The 22500-nt window shown below is 43.4% G+C and overlaps 1 protein-coding gene across 1 annotated transcript in view; it reads right to left on the reverse strand.

Moving 5' to 3' along the window:
* The window catches only part of LOC138040543 (histone-lysine N-methyltransferase 2C-like), a 56125-nt gene that overhangs the window by 2502 nt on the left and 31123 nt on the right, over nucleotides 1-22500 (reverse strand). The window contains exons 25-40 of the mRNA XM_068886270.1: nucleotides 18783-22500; nucleotides 14100-18308; nucleotides 12996-13109; nucleotides 12090-12199; nucleotides 11338-11464; nucleotides 10082-10216; nucleotides 8710-8831; nucleotides 7637-7769; nucleotides 6859-7024; nucleotides 5824-5912; nucleotides 4705-4752; nucleotides 4000-4136; nucleotides 3550-3739; nucleotides 2456-2491; nucleotides 2271-2351; nucleotides 953-1048 (exon numbers count right to left, since the gene is read on the reverse strand). The exon at nucleotides 18783-22500 is cut by the window's right edge and continues 419 nt beyond it. Of these exons, the coding sequence (XP_068742371.1) occupies nucleotides 953-1048; nucleotides 2271-2351; nucleotides 2456-2491; nucleotides 3550-3739; nucleotides 4000-4136; nucleotides 4705-4752; nucleotides 5824-5912; nucleotides 6859-7024; nucleotides 7637-7769; nucleotides 8710-8831; nucleotides 10082-10216; nucleotides 11338-11464; nucleotides 12090-12199; nucleotides 12996-13109; nucleotides 14100-18308; nucleotides 18783-22500 (9511 nt within the window). The remainder of the gene's footprint in view (nucleotides 1-952; nucleotides 1049-2270; nucleotides 2352-2455; nucleotides 2492-3549; nucleotides 3740-3999; nucleotides 4137-4704; nucleotides 4753-5823; nucleotides 5913-6858; nucleotides 7025-7636; nucleotides 7770-8709; nucleotides 8832-10081; nucleotides 10217-11337; nucleotides 11465-12089; nucleotides 12200-12995; nucleotides 13110-14099; nucleotides 18309-18782) is intronic.

The following is a 22500-nucleotide window of genomic DNA, read 5'->3' on the forward strand; positions in this document are numbered from 1 at the left end:
TAGGCGATCATGCACGCTTGGAAAACTTTTTCAAAAACATGGCGTCAAAAACTCCTTTTGTGTGTGTATTCGTGTTTAAGGGCGTTGACAAAGTGGCGAGAGCAAGCGCCCTTCATCAACGAGGCCTGGGTTGGCTTCCCGGGCTCAACTTTACATGTAGGTTGAGTTTGATGGTTCTCTACTCTGCTCCCACAAGAGGTATTTCTCTGGGTAAAAAGGTTTTCCCCTCTCCTCAAAAACCAACACTTGATATGATGTGATTTACAGTTTCCACTTGTGCCCAGCCAGATAAGCTTGAGACTTGAAAATAAAGGCGTGGTCGTCGTCATCATCATCATCAGACATTAGGGAGTTTAAGCACGCGCGTTTTCGAGACGCGGACGGCAACCGGAAGTGGCCTGTTTTCCCTTTTAACTTACCTACACACAACCACATTTACATTATCAAGTATCTTTACTCCATTAGAGATGATTAGTATAAAAATCTGGGAGACACCACTGTCCTGGCACGCGAAATTTTCTTTTCCGGTTGCCGTCCCTTTTAAGATCTACGACGCGGTGGTCAACGAGAACGTCGAAAACAATATCATTGGTTAAAGAGGAAGAAATTCGTGCTGCACGTATTTCAGCGCATATTTTTGCGGTACTCTTCACAACAACGATATAAAATCACCAAATTTGCGGTTTTGACAACAACGCGAGATTACAAACGTGAATCTTTCATTCCCGCTCGTACCGTTTTATTTTTAGGATACTTCGTCCACATTGCACGACGTGAACGACATGGAATTGCATGCAGAGTTATATTTTGGTGACACTTTCGTCGACGTCGCCGTCTTAGACAGTTAAAGTCCCTATCACCCACATCACCACCACCAATAACATTATGACCCCTATACCTCTAAAGACGCTGCTAGGAACAGAGATCTCAAACAGAACAGAGATCAACTTACACTGCAAGAGTGATTGATGTAACGCGCAGGACCACCCGCCATGGTAGCATCAATTACAGCATCAGAATCGATTCTGAACATGTACACACCACGATTCTGAAAAGAGACACAGCATTTTTAAAACCAGATTACGACTAGTCAATTCCCCACGTAAGCAGAAAATGGTTCCTTGGAGCCTCAGGCAGGTCATGAAATATTGGCCGGGAAAGACCCTATAGTGCTACTGTGACCAAAAAAATTATTTTTTTATTTTTCTTTGGATTTCAAAACTATGTTAACTAAACAGTAAGTGACCCAAGTTTTAGGCATTGATTTAAAAAAGACAACTGTTTATTTTACCTGGAATCTTCCTATTTTACGGAAGGCCATTACTAACTTATAAAGCCTTGAGAGAGAGAGAGAGAGAGAGAGAGAGAGAGAGAGAGCTGGATCGAGGAAAAAATGACGTCAAAGACTCAATGGTTTAAGAATACAACGCGTGTGTACGCGGCTAAATTAATATGCAGCAAGGGAGTTTCAGACTTTTAAACATACAATAAGCTGCGTTTGACCCTGAAATTTTCAGCCATTGGGTCAATGACGTCACTTTTCCCTAGATCCAACCTTTTGATGTTTGGAAGGTGAGTAATGGCGGATCACGCATGAAGTCCAAAATTCACGCTCAAAGTAAGCATTTCGAAGCAATGATGGCAGTCTAACCTAACGCCGCGGGGAATCTCCGTTTACAGTTCTTGCCTTTAACATATGTGGATCATATTTCCAACTGACAAGCTAAAAATCAGAGGAAATTTCTTTGCATACCAAGTTAACTCCAAATTAGTAAATATCTCAACCCGATATCCCAGATAATCTGTAAGAAAAGTTGCTTTCGAAACTCTAAAATTAACAAAGAATGAAAGGGTCATTACTGCTTTTGTACTAAAGTAATTTGTCAGTTTTTGACAACTAAAATATGTTGCTGACTTTACTCCGACCAAAAGACTAGGAATTTCGAGAGATGACCAAATCTAAGAAGTTCTTTGAATTTTGAAGCATTTGTCAAGACAAACGGTTAACAATGACTTCAGCAAAGGCTCCCGTTCAGTGATAACGACGTTCCGAAAAACACGGTCCTTGGATAGCTAGAAACGCTCCCAGTTAGAAATTCTAAAAAAGCCGGGTTATTCTCCTACGAATTCCATGGAAAGAAACGTCAGTCGACGACAGCTTCACACGCGAGGCGATCACTGTCATGTTCATAGATTTCGCCTTAAAGGAGGTATTCTCACTTCTTGATACACGCAAAACGAAAATTAAATAAACAAGTAAAGTAAGTAACCTGTTTCTCGTAGATCTGTTCTCTTCTGTTGGCCACTTCATTTCGAATGATTGAACCAATGTATTCGATCACCATACTTCCCTGCAGACATAATAAAACAACCAACATTTGCAATTTCTTATGACAATTTTCTCAGCGTTTTGACACGGGCAGTCGAAAAACAAGGAAACTGCGAAACCACTTACCCCTTCCATGTCCTTGTTGGCAAACAGACCTAGGCCCTGAATTAAAGAAAACGTACAAGGAAGTTTATCTCTGCTTTCAGAGAAAAAGTGTCGTGGATCAATCTGAGGCATGAAAATACGTCGTCAAAATGATACTTCTGTCGCGTCGGTTGGGAGTGAAACACAAAAACCTCGTTTTGTCAGATAAAATTAACCACCGTAATAATTCGCCCTTGTCACACGGCGGCCATATTGTCTCAGGAGACCAAAAAAGCTTTGTTTTACCACGCCAAGCCTCACCCCCATGGTTTCCACTGCGAGGCTTGGCGTCGTAAAACAAAGCTTTTTTGGTCTCCCGGGACAATATGGCCGCCGTGTGATAAGGGCGAATGATCTCCGAGCTGACGCTTCCAGCGTTAGCCCTTCGTCAGAACGAATTGAGCAATCCTAGGTTGTAAGTGGTTTATGGAGGAGGAGACGATGCTTCCCCATTGGCGAACCATGGTCTCCATGGTTTCACCAAAGGCATTGTTTCAGGGAGGAACAAAAGTTCACCAGTTAAAGATTAAAGGGGCTATTTCAAGCAAAATGATGCAATTTCATAACCAAAATTCCTTAAAAGTAGAATGAAACATTTTTGCATAAAACAATTAAACAACATAAGAGAAATACAGCAAAAGGAAGGACAAGCATGGATGAACACATATGGACAGGATTGAAACGGATTGCATTTGGGTAAGTTACCTTGAAAAGAAAAAAAAAATCGGACTTTATGGCAAATCGCCTGGATAAAGGTCGTTTTGCTTTGAATCATCTTGTTTGTGATGTAACGTTCATTTCATCAGTAAAGGAATTCCACATTACCGTCTTCCGAGTTTTAAACTCGTGATTAACTTAAGATTTCTCCTAAACACCCTGAAATAACGTGACATAGCCCCTTTAACAAGCCAAACTAATTCCCCGCTTTATCCAATAATAAGCAAAAGCCCGCGCTTAGCATCGGCTGCATGTGTTTCATTTGCGTTTTTGATTGGCTCTTTTATTTTCGGTCTGTTGTGACTGAAATTGGCCAAAGAAAGAACCAATTACACCCCCATTCTCCGGCCAGAACCTACCTGAATGTTGGATCTTCCTAAGAAAACGTTCGATTTCCACTCTGTTTTAAGTTTGCGGTACTGTGCAGCCTTGGAATAAACAAACTGTTTGAGGTACAGACTCGAAGACTCATCGGCGTTTCCTGCACCAACCGAAACAGCAGGGGACAACGCAGGTCCAGAACTCGTGGCAGAACGAAGAGCGCGTGCTCTGTGGAAGTAATAAAGCATTCATTACATGTAATGTTCAAAAGCTAAGTGGAGATAAATTTGTTTGAGCCGCCGTGCAGTATCTGGCTCTACGAAGGAGAGTCCAAAAACGGCTAATGCACAACAAGACACTCTTAATGGCGTTCATGTGGGATACTCTTTTGGGAACATTATGCAGATAGGAAATGATACTAAAAGCTTGCAGAAAAATGACGTCAAATCCCAAAACGCAGGGGTAGATTATCACACGAAATCACCTACCTTGCACTTCTAAAATGCGTCCTCAGAAGAGGTTCAGATCTGGCGCTGCCTGTAGGATTTACCGCTAGCGGTAGCTCCATGATGGGCGAGGGTCCATACCGCATGTTGTATCCCTGCATTTGATCCACGCCAGGCATCTAACGAAACACAAATGCAATACACATGCACATCAATCTTGTATGTGGCAGTTTGTTGCCGGAATCGTCACGCAGCAAATAAGAGTGGGCAAATAGAACTTTTCTTTCCATTCCACATCCCATGAGCGTGCGATTGCGCCATCTCAGCTATCAAGTCACCTGGGAGTTGATAAGTTGCGAGTTCGGACTACATTCCGCGCGAGGTGAATTAATGAATATGAAAACTGAAAGATACTCTGAACTGCGGTTGTAATGACCTTTAAGCGACAATGGTCGCGGCAGCCGCGAACAACTTTGAAACCTCAACGATCATTCTCGCTTAGAGTCATTACATCTTGTCGCTTAGGATTATCTCTTGGGTTATGGAGCTGCTCTCGAAATCTGGCCTTTACTAGCAACTTTAGCAGCTTCTACTGTCATTGCTTCAGTTGCTGCGTCTTTGTTGTTGGTTTGGGTAGCAAGTCAATCACATCGAAGCTGGTGAGAGCAGCTCTATCACCCTTCTCCTGGAAATTGATCATCCTGTGACCGACAAAACGCACCACACAATACATACTAAAGTACTTACCGACTCGATTACCCGTAAAACAAATTGCTCAGACAATCCAAACAAATCCTAAGAAGTAAAAAGAGTTGGAAAAGATGAGCAAAAAAATATTTATTCAAATTTTAAATAAGAATCGTGTTAGTAACAAACATTGGTTTTCCCAAATACCCTGCCCGCGTTTAAAAAGACTACAACCAGTTAAGAGATCAACCGATGCGGCCAGTTTAGTAGCATTTAATTGTCCTGCTCAACGCGTTTTTAATCCAACACAATCGATGCATTTCTATTTCAGTCGCCGAGCACGTAGCTGGGATGAGGTTCCCAAGCGGAACGGGACGAACGAAAATAAATAGCGGAAGCGAAGCAAGGCGAGCGGGGGTTGGAAAAGGAAGGGGGCACTCCCCAATCTTATACTCGGTGAAAGAAAATCTTTTTTGTCCCGTTTAATCAAGCGGTGCAACAGCACTAGATACCAGATGGTTTCTGGTTTATTTTGTTTTTATTACTATCCAAAGGAAACGTTTTCTTCAAGGAAAACGTCGAAGAAGAAAAAGTCGAAAATCAAACTTTTCTTTGAGGTCCCTCAGACGTTTTTCGACGCGCTACTAAATTAACTGCTGGCTCACTCGCATGATCAGGAGCTCTTTGTGGGAGCAAACGGACAAAAGTAGTGCTTAACTGGTCGTTTGACCCAACAAAGGACTAGAAGTACCCTAGAATCACTAACAACTTGCCAACTTGCCATTTTAAAAAAGACCCTTGAACTCAATTCCCAGCGGGAGTAATTTGGGGCACAAACATAAAGGCGACTTTACCACGTGAAAGTCGAGAATGAGGACGTCGACGAAAACGCGACGAGACGACAGGGAAAATTTACGAAAAAATTTCGAAAACGTAAGCTTGCAGTTTTAAACACAGTAATGAGTATTCTATTTGTTGGCACCGTCGTCGTCGAGCGCAAGTTCTCTGATACAGGATTGCACTGATCTGCGATTGGGAGATACGCAATGTACCTTATCGTCACCTACCAGAAAAAAAAAACACCTTATACCCGCTTCAGCTGCAGACCCCCTGATATCCGAAAAATGTAATATTTATCCATGTTGCATTTCTTATAAAGGTTCCAGTGTTATTGCTCACCTCTCCAGTGATGTATTGTGGAAACAATTTGATGAGTCCCGCCTCTTTCCTCTTGTTCAAAATAGGAATGAGAATTTGTTGCCAGGCATCTACCGAAAAGACAAAAGCCAAGCTTTGTTCAGTTATGCCATGTTAAGGAATGCGCACACTGTTAACTTCTAATATTTGTAATCCCTCTGTATTGGTAGTTGTCAATAAAGGAAACGCCTATTTCCAACTCCGGTTTAGGTTGATACAGTAAAGTGAAAAACGTTCTCGAATAAGAAAACAACCAGACATGACGTGCGTACATCCCTGGTTAACAATAACGAGTAACCTTTCAATCAAGCAAAACACTGACAGTCATTGCAACGAAGACCTAACAAGGATAGAATCGTTCCTCTCGACATTGAACAGTCAGAGGATAACAATCAAGTGGCAGTGATAAGCAAGGAGAAGGCACCCTTTCTTTTAATGAAGTGCAAAAAGGCAGGAGCGTCGACACAATGAGTCGTTAATCAAAACTTTGCGAGTTGCAATCATTGACTTAGACTAAAGTGGCACCAAACCATGTCTGATCGTCCATCTGGTTGCATGTGAACCTAAGCCAACACCAGAGCAGATGGGCTTTATTTTAAAACGATGAGTATTAAAGCTACATGAGCTTGTGGGGTCCTTTACAATAACTCATCACTAACTAGGAATATATACAAAAAGAACATTGAACTTAAATCAGCGGTGTTGACAGATATGAATATAAAGATAAATTTAAATATATACAAAGTCATCTTTTCTAAAATTACAAGTGGATACAGACGTTATCTTAAAACTAAATACAGTAAAATTAACTAAGGATTGAGCTTTAGTCTGAGGTCACGATACGGAGTGTTTTTTGTCAAGGAACCGCAAATATTGGTCACTGCATTTCATATGGCTGAGCCTCTAAACGCGACAGAGTCTTTCATATAACGCGTATTGAAGCGTGGTACAATTTAAAGAGGCGCAAGTTTATGCATGTCTTTGCATGCGAAAAAAAAAACAAAAGCTCCGAGTTACCTCGAGGAGTTTTTCCTCTAAATACAAGCTGATCCTTTTGCTCCACATCATCTACTCTGATGGTGAAACTCGGAATCCCCTCAGCATCTTCCACAGTACAATGATATTTACAGCGTCGATTCACAGAGTGCATGCTCCAGTACAACCGTACAGTCTTGAAGCCCACCTATCGGAGAGATACAGAACAAGAGCAGACATCAGCAAACACATAAGCTGACGAAAGAGCCGAGAACATCTTAAGGAAGTCACAATAGTGTCAGAAGTCTCTTTCGTCTTGTTTTCTCGGGCAAGGAAGAAAAACCATTGGCCCGAGTCACATCAGTTACTTGAGAGGCAACACTGAAGGTCGCCAAAATTGCGCGGCAGTTGGAGGATACTTCAGCAATGCTCTAAAAACTCAAAAACTTCATTTTACCACTGGACCACCTCCCTAAAATAGTTCACAATTACTCCACGAGAGGGCGTTGGATACAAGATGGTGAATGGTCAACGAGCCACGAAACGCCGAGTTAGCTCTGACAAATCTCCTATCCGAAAAGCGCGAATGGAATAGCTGTCGTATTAAATAATATTAGCTTGTGTACGTTTGGATACTCAAGAAATTATTGAGACTATAAAGAACAAGTCCAACTTTAAATAAGTAACTTTTCCCATTTTGACTTGTTACCCAGTTTTGACCAGTTTTTAATCGTGGAAATGAACTTTTCAAAACTGCTGTTGGGCCTCCTAGCAAGCAAGCAATTCCAAAAAGGCTTTCATTTACTATGCACCAACTGACCGGGTAAACTGCATCTCTTGTGTGAAATGACTGCAACTGGTGAGGCAGAAGCTGTCCCAAAGATTTTACTACCAGGCTCCCCAACCGTAACGTCTGAGGCTTGTCACCGGTTTCTTGATTATGACGTAACATGCTGGCGGGAAAAAAAGTAAACCAATCGGGAGTTTTAGCATGCGCGGTTTTTGAACAACGGACGGAAACCGGAAGTGGACATTTCAAATGACAGGACAGCAGCACTCCCAGATTTTTTAAACTAATCGTCTCTAATAGTCAAAAGATACCAGACAAAATAAATGTATTAGAGTCAAGACAAGTCCAAAAGGAAAAGACCATAACACGTCCTCTTGCCGCCGGTGGCTCAAAAACGTCTTAAATACCCTAATGCTCACTCAAAGTCATCGCTGCGGTTCTTTAAGGTAAAACGAGTGAACTGGTTGGCTGTGCGTTAGTGGTTTCGTGTAAGATGAAATTCGAGATGGGCGACTACAGTGCATGCGCAAGGAATTTTGGGAGACCATGGGCCCACAAAAAGGCAAAACAAAGAGCAACTGAGAGGAAAGAAAATTAATAGCTGGTTTTTGCCAAGGGATGGAGTCGAATCAAAAGATAACTCACCACCAGGTGAAAACCAAACAAAGAAGGCTTCAATGGAGTCTTAGCTAGACCGAATCGGAATCGCAACGATTATGAACCTTCCAATTTCTTTCAAATCCGTTTTTCTCCCAGGAAAGACCAGACGATTGACCAATCACGAGTCTCATTTCCGTGTATTACTCCTCATTATTCTAATGCTTGCGACACCCAACGATTTGGTTTATATTGAAAGGTCCGCTTTAGACGAACTAAAGTGAAAGTTCGTCTCGTCTGAACACCAAAACCCCGTCTTGTGCCGGTCTACGTACCAGAACGAATTACACGTCTCTAATATTAAGATGGGTAATATTTGAGGCCTTCGGTCGATGTTATAACAAGTGGAAAACAAATAGCGGTTTAAAAGCGGCATCATGTCGTTCCACGAATATACTTATGACTGAAAGTCAAATGCATGGCCTTTTGCGCATTCTCCTCGTTACCTGGCTATCTGCTTGATCTCGTTTCTGTTGACAAACACCTTCCGATATACCGCATACGAGGAAAGCACAAGCTCCGTCATGGGGGAGGACGAATCCGGCCGGTGCTCATGGCACAGCATCGTCTAATAATTGACAAAACACAAACAAAGAAACAAACAACTGAGTGAACAAACAAGCCAATATCGGAAGTTCAAAAGCCAAATTCCAAAGCGCATTACTCTCTCAAATCTATTAAAAAAAATGTCATGTATAAGCCGAGTTCTTCACTTCATTTTATTCACTTTATTAAGTATAGCCAAACAAATCTAGACCCCAGAGCTCTTCTCTGAAGAGCTCTGGGGAACCCTGAAACAAAGTGTCTCCTCATTGGTTTTCATGAAGAACAATCAAAAGCGTCTCTAATTGGTGCATTCATGTTAGCACAAGGAGTGAGCAGGCGCCGTAAGGTTCAAATAGCCAATTTTCAGCTATAAGAATAAGAACCCTATGGCGCATGTTCTTTTACACAGAGTTTCCCCAAGGCTCTGGTGACGAGAATGAGTGAAAACACGCATATATAAAAACTTACATTTTTCGAATCCACACTAAACCGGTTCTAATTTTTCGGGGCTTTTTATTGTCAATTCAGCCTCATTAGGTTCTTCTTTTCTCAAAGGGATATTTCAGTTATTAGGGACCATTACACAGGAGGACGAGGATGACTACGAGTACGAGTTTTCCGTTCTGAGCACGCGCAATTCGAAAAATGTCAGCCTCCAAACCCTTATGCGCATGCTCAGTACGAAAGCCCTCTGGTCCCTATTATCGTCGACCATAAATCAACAGCAAACAACATCGTTATCGCTTATCACAACCACGTGTTTAAAACTTCTCATCCTCCTAATTATTTTAACCTTCAGGCCCAGCATAAAAGCTGATTCATCATAATTCTAGAGCTTTAGGAGAGGTGACCGGTAATGACCAGCCTACCATAAACGTTGCCTATTATTTGTTCCACGTTTTGACATGTAATTCACTCGACCCTCTTCACACATGAACCGGTTTATCCCTGGAAGGTTGAATAGGTTCTTGTATTTTGGGTATTAAAATGGCAAATTTAGAGGCTGCAGGTTCTTTATCGACGTATTTCTTATATGCACATTTTCACTGCACTCTGGTTTTCCCTTCTCATCAATAGGGAACTTAAATAGGACATTGGTCAGAACTACCGATGTTGTCTCCAGAATAGCACCATGAACGTCAAAAACTGCTTCCGTTTTTCGTCAATATTTGCCGGGCGGTTTATGACGTCATCCCTACGATCCACTTGAAGTCAAGCACACCTAAACATGCAATTTCTTGTATTAGTAGGTATTGGTAACGATCAGCTTACCTTGTCTTTGAAAAACATACATCCACGAGAGATCGCACAAGTGAAATGGAAATTGTTTGGGCAGCCAACCTTGGTCAAGCCAATCTTCTGGTTACACGACACCGTAGCACCTTTTTTAAGACACACCACACAATTCTGCAAAAGAGGAACGATTACGTCAGTGATCCCCGCACTTATCTGGACAATCTAAGCAAGTGTCTCATATAGACATCTGAAAACTTCAGGAAGCTTCCACGGGATGCGAACCCATTGACCTTTGTGATGCCGGTGCAATGCTCTACCAACTGGGCTATACATGAAGCCACTCAGTTGGGGGGCAGGTCAATTTGTTGGGCTCATTCGTTCCCGTGAAAGGACTCAATGAATGAAATAAATGTATGTATTTGAAGCGCGCTGATTAACGAAAGTACCAGCATGACTACTTCCCTTTCGTCTGTTACCTGCACGTATATACACGTACTTCAGTCAATTACGTCAGTGTCTCGTATCCCCCAAAGCACCTCTTTTGAGTCTACAAACATTAGTTTTACAGAGAAGGACTGGTTTTTCTGCATTGATTTTCGCCAAAATATCGAGTCTCACATAACCCCAGCCTTACCACTGGCTGCATACATTTGTTTAGCTTTAGCATCGGCTAAATTCATTGCCTGCCTGCCTGCGTCTGTTATAAATTGACTCCTTCGCCCCCTTATAGCAAATTACTCCAACCAAGGGTATTATATCTTGTTGTTCTTAGTGTTCGTCGTAAAAGGCAGAAAGCTTTAATTATGTATAAAACATTGAATGAACTTGCCCCAGACTATCTTCAATGTCTCTTCACTGAACGCCACGTTAATGTTTATAACCTAAGAAATCTTAAAGGAGAGCTTTCGCTGCCCAAGCCAAATACTAATTACTTAAAAAGAAGTTTTTGCTACAGCGGGGCCTGTTTGTGGAACAACTTGCCCCAAGATTTAAAAAGCGATTGTTCTATTGGGCAGTTTAAACGGGGTATTAAGAAAGTATCTGAGATATCGGATTCCCACACGGCAATCATGTAAAGCAGTTGTACAAGTTTTAATTTTTAATTATTAACTTAACTGATGATTCTCCGTGTCTAAATAAAGATTTACATTACATTACATTACTAACGAAATACAGCTTTCGGAGCAACACCTCAGAGAAAAGCAGGGACTCATGCTATTTTTCCAGTCAAACTTTTAATCCATTCCTTGTGACATACAACGGAATAGGAAACACAGAATCTCCAAACTTACTGTTGTTGTTCCTCGCTTCACAGCGACATCTACGTTCATGAGGGCGCCGTTCAATGTTTCGTATACTTCAAGAGACCAGAGCGCGCAGTTCAGGTGAACCCAAACATCTACGTCTAGATTCAAGAGTCTGCAAAATGAAGCACAATTTTATACGTTAAAAGTTGGTTAGCAAGTTGAACGTGCTTGGCGTTCCTAACCAACAGGCTTTTCGACCGTTTGTTGTTGTTATGGAAATTCGCATTGCTTATCGTAGCGATCTGACTGGATGAATTTCAGCTTTGGCGGTGTTCCACGGCACGCAATGCTTGCAGGGTGAAAGTTGGCCTTTAAAGCGACGATAAGGATCTAGACGGTACTTAGTCAGTGGGACTGTGGGGGAATATTGCCTCTTCCACCAGTCAAGCATTTTTCAGATCAAAGTTAGCTACAACACGAAACGATCGAACAAACATTTTCACATTCACGCGAAATTTAAGGTTCAATTCCCCTCGAGAAATTCTTTTAGTTTTTTTCACTTCACTTTATATATAAACCAATCACGTGCACTAAACAAGACCTAGGGAGCCCACATGCTAGCCCACCTTTCTTTATGTTTATTAAAGTTTCACAATTAACCGAAGTAAACAAATACTAATACCATTGACAAGGGAACCAAGGTAAAGCAGACGCGTAAACGTCACTTGCTCTAAAAAAAAATTCTTGGGATAAAAAAAAGTTGCGTGACAAGACAGTGATGACACCTGTGTACTAACCGTGCTGATACGTTGTTGTCTCCATCTCCAATCTCACCGCAAAGAGTACATAACCTCTTATCATGCGGTATATCAAAGCCAGCTTTAAGTGCAGCATGTTTCTCTAAAAGCTGCCAATAGATAAAACCCACGCGATGAGAGAACACAGTTAAAGCACACGTTTAAAAAAAAATTCGTTTTCCAACCTACAATAATACACGGGGTAAGCTATTTAAAAGACACAAACTATATTTGCAGATGGTTCATCGACCACATTTATATTGGGTAATGTATGTGGCGCCCAAGATGAATACAGTGTGCGAGACAGCACACAAAAGAACTGTTTTAAACCTCGTGATTCATTGTGATACTGAAATTATGAGGACGACGAGATGACGACATTGTTGCTGTCGTTCGGGGCGCGATAACTGAAAATAATGACATTCTGGACAGAACTGCCGAGACATTCTTAAGTTTAAGTTTAAGTTCAAGTTTTAAGTTTTTGAGACGCGGACGGCAACCTGAAGTGAGCTGTTTTCCCTTTTAACTTTTCTTCACACAACATTTACATTGCTAAGTACCTTTTCTCCATTAGAGATGATTAGTATTAAAAATCTGAGAGACACTACTGTCCTGGAAAGCGAAATGCTCTCTTCCGGTTGACGTCCGCATCTCAAAAACGCGCGTGCTTAAGTTTCCTATTAACAATGTCGAAACAACGCGGGGATATTTGCGCTACTTTCTGAACAACTTTGTGTAGGGTGGCGAGCGAGACGGCGGTATTCGTGGCCCTCTCTTCAAGTAGTGACCCAAAAATGGGAGATAAGTCTTCTTTCCCCTTTATATTTCACAACTCTTTTCATGGTATACATTTTGTGCAGTACACTGAATGACCGACATAAAAAAAAAAATTGGTCGTTTGATTACCTCGGAGATCTCCTCAGACGTGAGTTCTAGCCGCTGTTTGCTGTCGCCCATAGCTGCTTCACTCTGTTGCCACCTCTTCCAACGCAAACGACGCTGGCGTTTGCAGTTCTTTGTCTGCGGATAAAACGGCAATGGAAATGACGAGATTTAGTACCCGAGGCCCAAATTGTCCGAAAGGTGCAAACATCTGACCTAGTTGATCAGTACAAGAAGAGATTACGTTTTTGCAAACGTTGGCCGTGTAGCACTTATATTTGAACAGACTTAACTGCTTAGAGTGTAATGTGAAGTGCTAAGTATCTAACCCATATGAACCATGGGCTAACGCTCACATGGTTCATATGGGGTAGATACTTAGCACTTCACATTACACTCTAATCAGTTAAGTCTGGTTGATCAGTAGCCTAGCTTCCTTGAAGTATCCAGCAACTCAGGGCCCGGTTGTTCGAAAGCCGATTAACTTAATCCAGGATTAGCGTAAGCTTTTGTTTCAAGTTTTAACTTTTTGGTGAAAGCTTCTTTGCTTATTTTTGTTTCTCAAGATTGGCTTCTTCCAATGTACAGTTTGCTGAATATCAGCGTTGAACAGCACTTGGGAGCAGAGAAATAAATTCCTTGGTTAATTTTTAATCTGAGCTTAGCGTTAATCGGCTTTTGAACAAGTGGGCCCAGGGGAACAGGGTCCGAAGTAGTAACAGAAAGTCATAGTTTCCAATAGGAATGTCCTAGAATCTCTCAAACGAGCTTCTTTCAAAAATTTCGTCTCCCCACCCACCCCCAACCCGATTTTTTTCCTCACAGGGGGAGGGCAGCCGTGACAAAGGCCCGCGCTGAGGAACTGCTAGAGAAAGGAAGGGTCGCCATCATGTGCTTCTGCTGTCCACAAAACATTAATTTAAGTCAATTCACGTTGTTGTAGAGACAAAGCAAGAAATGTATAAAAATGTAAAACTCTAGTGGTTCTACTAACGTGGCTCTATTTGGTACATGAAACCTTTCTCGTCCTTGATGTGGCAAGAGAAATACAAAAAGAATGCGAGCTAAGTGTCGAAAGGGAAGGTCGCTTTAAAGCCGCCATAATGTTAAAATAAAGCAGTCACACACCTCATCATGTTGGTCTTCACTCTTCCAGCTTGGACTCCGAATTTTGCGCAAAGACGTTGCAGGTAATCCGTCGGCCATGACACCCCCACGAGCATCACTTTCACTGAGTGACGTTACATTACCCACTCCAAGACTCGTTTGACCTTCTGATGATAACAAACCATCCACACCGGGTTGTAAACCATTGACTTCCGGTTTAAGATCCTGTGTCAGTGACAAACACCCTGATCCAACATGCGCAAAGTACTGCTTCAAGCAAGCCTCCGAACAAAATATATCCCCCGTACAGTCTCCTGCCTCCACGTTGACTCTGTAGATTTTATAATCCTCGCTACTCGTTTCCGCTTCATTAAATTCCATTGATAGTGTTTTTTCGATACTTTCTTCGTTCTCGAGTTTCCGTTTCACTCCAATACCTATAATTAAAACATCGCAATGCCGACAGTACGGACCTTCTGGCTTTGTCCTTGAAGTGTTTTCTTCACTGGGTGAAGGGCCTATCTGAGAACATGGAAAAGGAGATTTTTGGTAGATATCCGTTGACGTATGTGCCATAGGGGCTATCGAGCCACTTAGTTTTTTACCCGTTAGACCTGCCATTGGCACTGGGTAACCTGTGGATACCACAGGCTTACAAGTTGGTTCAATTATAATGTCTGATCGTCTGGGAGGAGGGCACCCAATGAGATCAGCTACTGATGCGACAGTATCTGTTACCCTTTTCTGCGACGTTGGAGAAAGAGTCAGCGTTACGTGAATGCTATCGAAATCATCCGAATCGTTTCCTACACCAGGCACATGGTATCCTTCAAGCTTGCAGTTGGTCTGCAGCAATTGCGTGTTCGAAACACTATTACAAGATTCCGCACAAGATAGAGATACTCCATTCTCCAAATGGTGTTCCACTTTCTCACGTTTTATTGTTACCATTGGGAACGTTGGCGAGTCTGTGACGTCACGATGCAACAAAGCAGAGAACTTTGGCGTGTGCAATCTGTTGACTGCATCAGACTCTGGCGACGAAGACGGAATGTACTGAAAGGTTTCAGGCGAAGAAGATGAAGAATTATCAGTGGACTGCTTGTCGTTGGTATCAGGTCGACGTTCTGAAGGTTGTTTTGCAACAATGCGGTCGTTTCCCGAGGTTAAAGAATCAGACAACGGCGGAGTCGGTATGGATGGTGGAACACTAACATTCCCTCTGGAAGAGTCCAAACCAGCCATGTAACGAGCTCGTTTGGCTGGAAACTCACTGTCATGGCTGTGCGCCTTGGTCAACGCCAGAGGTTCAGTAGGTTTACGCTCAGCGAGTGAAACATCGCCATTCACAAGAGGCTTCCCAGACGAATCGGTTTTTCGGTGAGGTACCCCGGGAGAGGGCGGAAGAGACGAGGGAGGGGTTGGTGGGTGTACTGAAACAATGTCCTCGTCAGACATTAGAAACTGAGAATAATAGTCCACGATTCCGTCCACTTTAGCAGAACCAAAGTTTCCCTTTAAGAGACACTGTCCACTGAAGGGCCTGCTTCCATAAGGATGAGTCAAAGCAAGAGTCAAAAGCAACTTGGGTTCACAGAGGGACAGAGGAGCAGAAGGCTTGACTTCCTTATGAGTTATACTGGGTGTGGAAATCTTTAAGGATGACGCACTGTTCCTGACCTCTGTTTTCTGTTTGTTCCGGTTGTTAGCATTCATATAAATTCTTTGCCGTTTTCTCTGTTCCCTGATCAACTGTTTCTCATGGCGAAGTTTCACCTGAAGTGCACGCTTTTTCTTCTGCTGTTCTTCGTATTCTCGTTTCTTTCGCTCGTATTCTTGCCTTCGCAGCTCCTGCATATGCTTCTTCAGAGGGTCCTCTTCCTTTGTGGCTACCTTTTTCTTTGGTGTTTCTGTTAACGAGTGTTGGTTCTTGCTTCTATTTGGCTGTTTGGGCGTCTTAACAGGCTTTTCAGGGTGCCCCGGAGAAGACGCAATTGTTGTAGTCGTTTCCTGTACCTGAGCAGGTTGATGATTGGATAAAGGTTCTGGTAGATGGTTACTCTTCTCGTAAACAGATCCTACCACGATAGAGCCTGCCAAAGTTGGTACAGCTTCATTTGGAAAGCCTTGAGAGCCTTCTCTGCCGGCACTTCTAAAATTATGCACATCAGGTGCATAGGGAGCATTTCCAACATTTTGAGCTAAAGAAATACTGTCATTCCCATTTTGCAAAGCACACCCAACAGTCGGATCTATTAATGGTGTTTCCGCAGTTCTTAAAGGCCCTTCTTTAGGCCCTTCTTTAGGCTCATTGCTCTCAAAAATATGACCAGAAAATGGCTCGACTTTTTCTTTTTCAATCCCCCCTTGTTGTTCTTTGGAAGTGATCTGAGCGCTTGTCGAACCTTCAGGTTCATTCCCAACAACGTCTTCTGCCTCCTGCCTTTCATGTTGTATGCCATCAACAAGGATTTCGCCTTGAGAAACCTTATGCGGCATGTTAAGACCAGTTTCTGCACTGTAACCGTTGCTCACGGATGTAACAGGCTCTCCACCATTTGTATTTCCAACATCGTAAAGGCTCAGGGTTGATGCCGGGTCAACAGTACTTGAGGTTGTTGCCGAAGGGTGCTCTTTACCTTGCGGTTCGCTTGCAGGTGGTTTCCCACGTTTATCCAAGGTATTTCTTTCGAGAGATGATGAATCACTGCGCATAGTTTCTGCAAAAAACGTCTGACGATCTTTTTTCTTCTCTGTTTCCTCAAGTAGCGGTGAGATAAGGCTCTCTTCATGACATTCAAGAGAAACAACCGAGTTGGCTTGAGATTGATTGCCCACAGCCTTGTTAGGTGAAAACAAACTGCGATCGAAGGTTGTATCTTCCATGAAATTCTCTCCATACATCTCTGGGTCGAATTCGTCCTCATCAAGTTGCAGCTGTAACCTTTCCAATTCATTCTGCTTTTCCAACTCCTTACAAGCTTCTTCTTCATTTGCCATGTCTGCCACCATAGACTCAAGCTTCTGCAGGGCTTCTAAGCCAGTTCCATTACACGATCCTTTGTCTTTCTCATGGGACTCGTTGGACTCCTGTTCTACCGGAGCAGGGGAGACGATTGCATTCTCCTTCTCTGCCAAATCACTTTTCAGTTCCTCCGAAGACATCTCATCAAACTTACTCTTTTCATTGGAAGAATTAAAAGAGCACACCTCAATCTGTGCTTCTGATGACATTCCATTCCTAGGTGTTGCCTCTTGCTCCAAAAGGTTGTTGCTTTCTTTACTACCTTCCCTAATATCACCAGTCACAACGTTACTTAGATCGGAGGAGTTTCTTGCATGGTTCTGTACTTGTGGTGGTTCAGGAACAACTTCTTCAGCTTTTACCTGCTCCTGCTGGGTACTCTGCACAAATGGTGATGGAGTTTGGGCAGGCCATGGAGAAGCTGCTTCTTGCAAAACAGTATTCACTGGCGACTGTAGTGGGTCATCTGAAGTGGCTCCGTCCACTGCTTTCTTTCCAGGTGGCCGTCCTTGTTTCTTCGAACCTTGTTTCTTCCTCCCTCCTCCTCTACCTCTTCCTTTGTTTTGCAGACCCTGGAACTGGTCACTGAAGGGGTTGTTGGCTTCTGCCACATATTGCACAGTTGGCTGCCTCGGTTGCATCGGATAGTGACCAAACTGTTGGAGGTAATGCTCAGGTGTCGGGAACCTCTGACAAAACGACCCTTGTTCATTGGTTTTTGGATACCCTGGCGGTATCTGCGCACTAGAGGGAAGTGATACCTGAGGACCTGAAGTCCCAGGTGGCAAGCTAATTTGGGAATCTGGTCTTGACGGCGGCCCTTGTGACAATTCTGGAGCGTGTGTAAGTGGTCCGCCTGGCTGTGGTACATCCAGTGGTGGTTGTGGTAACATGCCTGGGTTATCTGCCACGTGTTGGTTCAGTGGTACTGGAAGTTGTTGAATAGGCTGCTGTCCCTGTTCGACAAAGACACCCTGTTTCTGTTGAAACAAACGATGTGTTTGTTCCATCTGGCGGTAAATCTGCTGCTTAAACATCTGCTGTTTGACTTCAAGATCAGGGTCAACATTAGCCTCTGACTTCTTATTCTTTCTCTGTCGTGGTTTGGTTTGCTTTCCTTTGGTAGTCTGTCCCTGGTTTTGCTGCCCAACAGGTGGGGTCTCTTTGCTCTTGGTCCTTGATTTACGTTGTTTTGGCTTCTCCTCCTAATCGAAACAAAACGCAATGAATGGAAAATTAACCCAAACATTTCAACAACAAATAATAGCTACCAAATGGTACTCTATGTCCCCATGGTCGGAACACTACAATAATGCTTATTTTTTTGCCTCTTGCACAATGTGATCAGAACTGCTCGTAGGTTCACGACAAAATTAACTGAAAAAATTCTTGGTAAGGAATTGATTGGAACAGAAATTATCCGGAGTTAACAATTGAAAATCTGGGTGTCGCCTGACATTCTGAATATTAAAACAATCAGAACATTGATTGATCTTCGAGTCCAGTTTCTGCTTCATTTATTGCCAAAATTGTCTTGGAGCAGCCAAGAGGAAGTTTCTGCTCCATTCTTCACTTTCAGAGTTTTAAAACTGAGATTTTGATTGAATGAAACGTTCCCAGAATGATTCCGCAAAACAACAAATAAATTTGGCGATGGTGTCAAAGCAGAACTACTATACCTTGTCTGAAATTGGCAAAGGATGTTGTATTCCCATTAAACCAGGTCGAGCAGGAAGACCACCAGGTTGCACACCCAATGGATGATTCTGCATGCTCAGTGGCCACTGCTGAGCCTGTGGCTGTTGTTGCTGCATGGGGAACTGTTGCTGAAGCAGTTGCATCTGTTGATGGACCTGAACCATTTGTTGCTGCAATACTTGACCTTGAGACTGCACAGCCATAACCTGTGATGCCAACACTGGGTCCTGCCCTCCTGCCTGTTGCAGCCGCTGTTGAAGTTGTTGGTACTGCTGAACAAGAACCTGTCTTTGCTGCTCCATTTGCAGAAACTGCTGCTGTAGACCCAATAACTGCTGCTGCTGCAGCACCAGAAACTGCTGGGGCTGAGGAGCCACCGAAGGTACTTGGTTGGGTGCGTGGAGTGCTTGAGCTGGGACTTGACCCATTCCCTGATATGATTCTTGCTTTGGAGTAACATTTATATCTTGGTGAAAATGTTGTACTTGAGCACCTGGCTGTACTTGGATGGTTGTTAGCTGAGACTGAACAGGGACCTGGTTGATTTGATTATCTTCTTCTACTTTACAATGTACTTCTTGATTGTTTAATGATGGAAGTTCTCTCTCTTCGTTTGAATTACTGATGACGTCTTCAGTCTTCAGTTTCAGTGAAGGCAAGTCAGGCCCTACCTTAATGTCATTTGCACAGGAAATGTCACTAGATGCTGCTTCTTTGCAACCAGCATCTTCTGCACCACGTGAAGAAGAATCGTTCGTCCTTGTCAAAACTTCAGCATCCTCCATCCCATTATCCAAACCACCAACCGCATTCACCTCCGTTTGAGAAATTGATTCCTGATCTTTCCTATCCCTCACATCCGTAGTTTCAACCTGTCCTTCATCACAAACCTTTCCATTAGCATCAATTGTTTGAGTACTCCAGGCATCTCGTGCCCTGTTATTACCCTTGCTTTCAAAAACTTCCCCACTCTTTTCTCCACTTATGTGAAGGTCGTCCTTGTCATCAGATTGTTCACTGAACTCTTCATCCTCAAAGTGAACCAAGGTAGTTTTTTCCGTTGGAAACTCACTGAACCTTTCACCCTTGATGTTTGGTTGCTGTGTCACACTTTCGCCCTCAAGCTTTCTGTATGGCTGTGCTGATTCGCCCATCAAAGTGTTTGACACACATTGACTTTTGCGCGTAGCAGCACCTTGTACTGGAGAAATACTCTTGTGTACAGACTCGCTATCTGAGTTAACACTGGCTTCACTGTTCACTTTAGTTGCATCCTTTCCAAGAGCAGGACTCGCCTGAGAAGTGTTCTTTTGAGGTGGTTCACTTTTCTGCTGTAGCATCATCATCTGTTGCTGCAACTGCATATTATAAAGTTGTTGTTGCTGTTGTTGACCCACTAACTGTCCATCAAGTCCATAGGGTACGATAGGTTTCAAACCAGGTTGGACTAAAGGGGTGGGCTGCCTTATGGCAAACCTTTGCTGAGGAACCTCTACAAAAGAACCAGTAGTATGAGTGCCAACTCCCCCTGATGTTCCTTGTTGTTGTTGGAATTCTTGCAGGACTTTGTTGTACTGTGCTGTTTGTTGTCCCAAATCCTGACGCTGCTGCATTCTCCTTTGGTACTCGGCAAGGAGTTGCTGCTGAGCCAACTCTGGCATCTGAGGACGAAGCTGCTGTGTAGCAAATTGCACCTGAGGGTTGGAAGGATCCACTGGCAGCATGGCTTGAGGTAACACTCCCTGCCCACTCCCATTAGCAAGTTGCTGTTGAATCCACATTTGCTGCACAAGCTGAGCATGCATCTGTTGCTGTTTCTGTGCTTGTCGTTGTCGGTAAAGGAACCGCAGCCTTTCTTGATGCTCTTCCTCAGTGTCTATCTCAGGCAAATCTTTGGTGCTAATAACCGGATTAAATCTAGGACGGGCAAACCCTGGCTGGATGGCAGCGGCAGCAGCAGCACTTTGTTGTTGCTGCTGCTGATGTTGCAATACATGTTGCTGTTGAAGTATTTGGTAAAACTGCTGTTGCTGAGCTAGTATAAGCTGTTCCCTTTGTTGCTGCTGAGCCAAATCTTGCTGTTGTGGTTGAATCATTTGATTTTCCTGTGACTGAGTTGACATAGGTAGCAGAGGATGCTGATTGGGGGGCATTGGGCTCGAAGATTGCTGTATTGGCTGGAATGAAACTTGTGGTACAGCTGACTTTTGGGGTTGTTGGGGGAATGGTACCATTGGCTGCGCTTGAACAAGTGGTGGTGGTGGTGCTGGAACCTGACCATGTTGAGACCATCCGGTGCTGACATTATAAGCTTGCAGCGAGGCAGGTGGCTGTTGCTGGGAAGATGGCAAGGGTGGTAGTGGTGGTGGTGGTGGTGGAGGAGGAGGAGGAGCAGGAGCAGGTGCTGTTGGAGGGGCGATTGACTGAGGCGGATGAATATCATTGGCAGCAGCTACTTGTGCACGAACTTGAGTCAGCTCCTCTTGCCAATGCATAACTGGAATTTGTTGAGATGCTTGTTGGAACTCTTGTTGATGTTTATCTGAAGAGTTTAATGCAATTTGCTGCTGAGACGAAAAAGGAACATGCTGCATGGAATCTGAAATAGTGGGTTGTATTGTCCCACTCTCTATACTAGCTTGCTGGCCTTTCACTACAGGCTGCGGTGTTTGTATACCAGAGGGTTGGGAATGCTGCCTTCGCAACCAAGACTGTTGTCTATCATCGTGGAACATCTGCTCATGAGTAGCCATGCCACTATGAGAGACCTGTTCAGTTTGAGGGTGTTCTTGATTAGGCCTAAGGTGTTTATCAAGCAATGGGGTAGTATCCTGTATGCTCTCAGGAGTCAAGCAATTTTGCATCTTCTCAGGTTGCAGGTCTTCCGGGCCCCATAAATTTTGTCTGCTAGGTCCAAGTGCCTGTAAGGTATGGTCATTGGACTCGTTATGGAGTTCCAGTTGATTGTGAACTTGGACGTGTTCCCAAGTTCCTTCTCCTGAAGGGTGTGTCACCTTTTCCATTGGCTCTTCTTGCCAAACCGTGGTTGTTTGATATTGATGGCTGGTTTCTCCTGGTACAGAATGGAAATTATCCGGGTTTAAATTATGCATTTCATGACTGGAGTTGACTGCAATTCCATCACCTTCTCTAACGTCCGTTAATATGTTTCTTTGTCCATCGCACCGAGGCAAAAATTCTAGTGAAGATTCATTATGAAAGTGTGCATGAGATGATGCAAGTACGTTAGCATTAGCTATGGGGGCTTCAGAAAGAGAAGCCCCCACTGGTAGCACTGGCTCCTGTACTCTGGTTTCAGCACCATTAAGTGGTGCGTTAGAGTTCTCTCCCTGTACACTGGGGCATGAAACTTCTGCTTGTTCAGCACATTGACCGTGATCTTTTGACACTTGTGAGGATGCTCTCTTGTTGCACTTTGACGGCCGTTTTTTCTTTTGTTCTTCCACTCCTTTAGTTCCTTTTGCCAGCTGTTGGTTTTTTAGTTCTTTTCTCAGTAGGATATTTTCCTGCTGTTGTTGCTGCTGCTGACGCTGCTGCTCCAATGCTCTTTTTTGCTGGAGAATTTTCCATTGACGTTCCTGTTCCTGTTGAATCCGTAGACGTTGCTTCCGGAGTTCTTTCTCCCTTTCCTTCTCTTCCTTGGTTTTTTTACCTTTGGAACTCACACTCTTTCCAGAT

Source organism: Montipora capricornis, chromosome 1 (genome assembly GCF_036669925.1).
Source record: "Montipora capricornis isolate CH-2021 chromosome 1, ASM3666992v2, whole genome shotgun sequence".
Classification (NCBI taxonomy): domain Eukaryota; kingdom Metazoa; phylum Cnidaria; class Anthozoa; order Scleractinia; family Acroporidae; genus Montipora; species Montipora capricornis.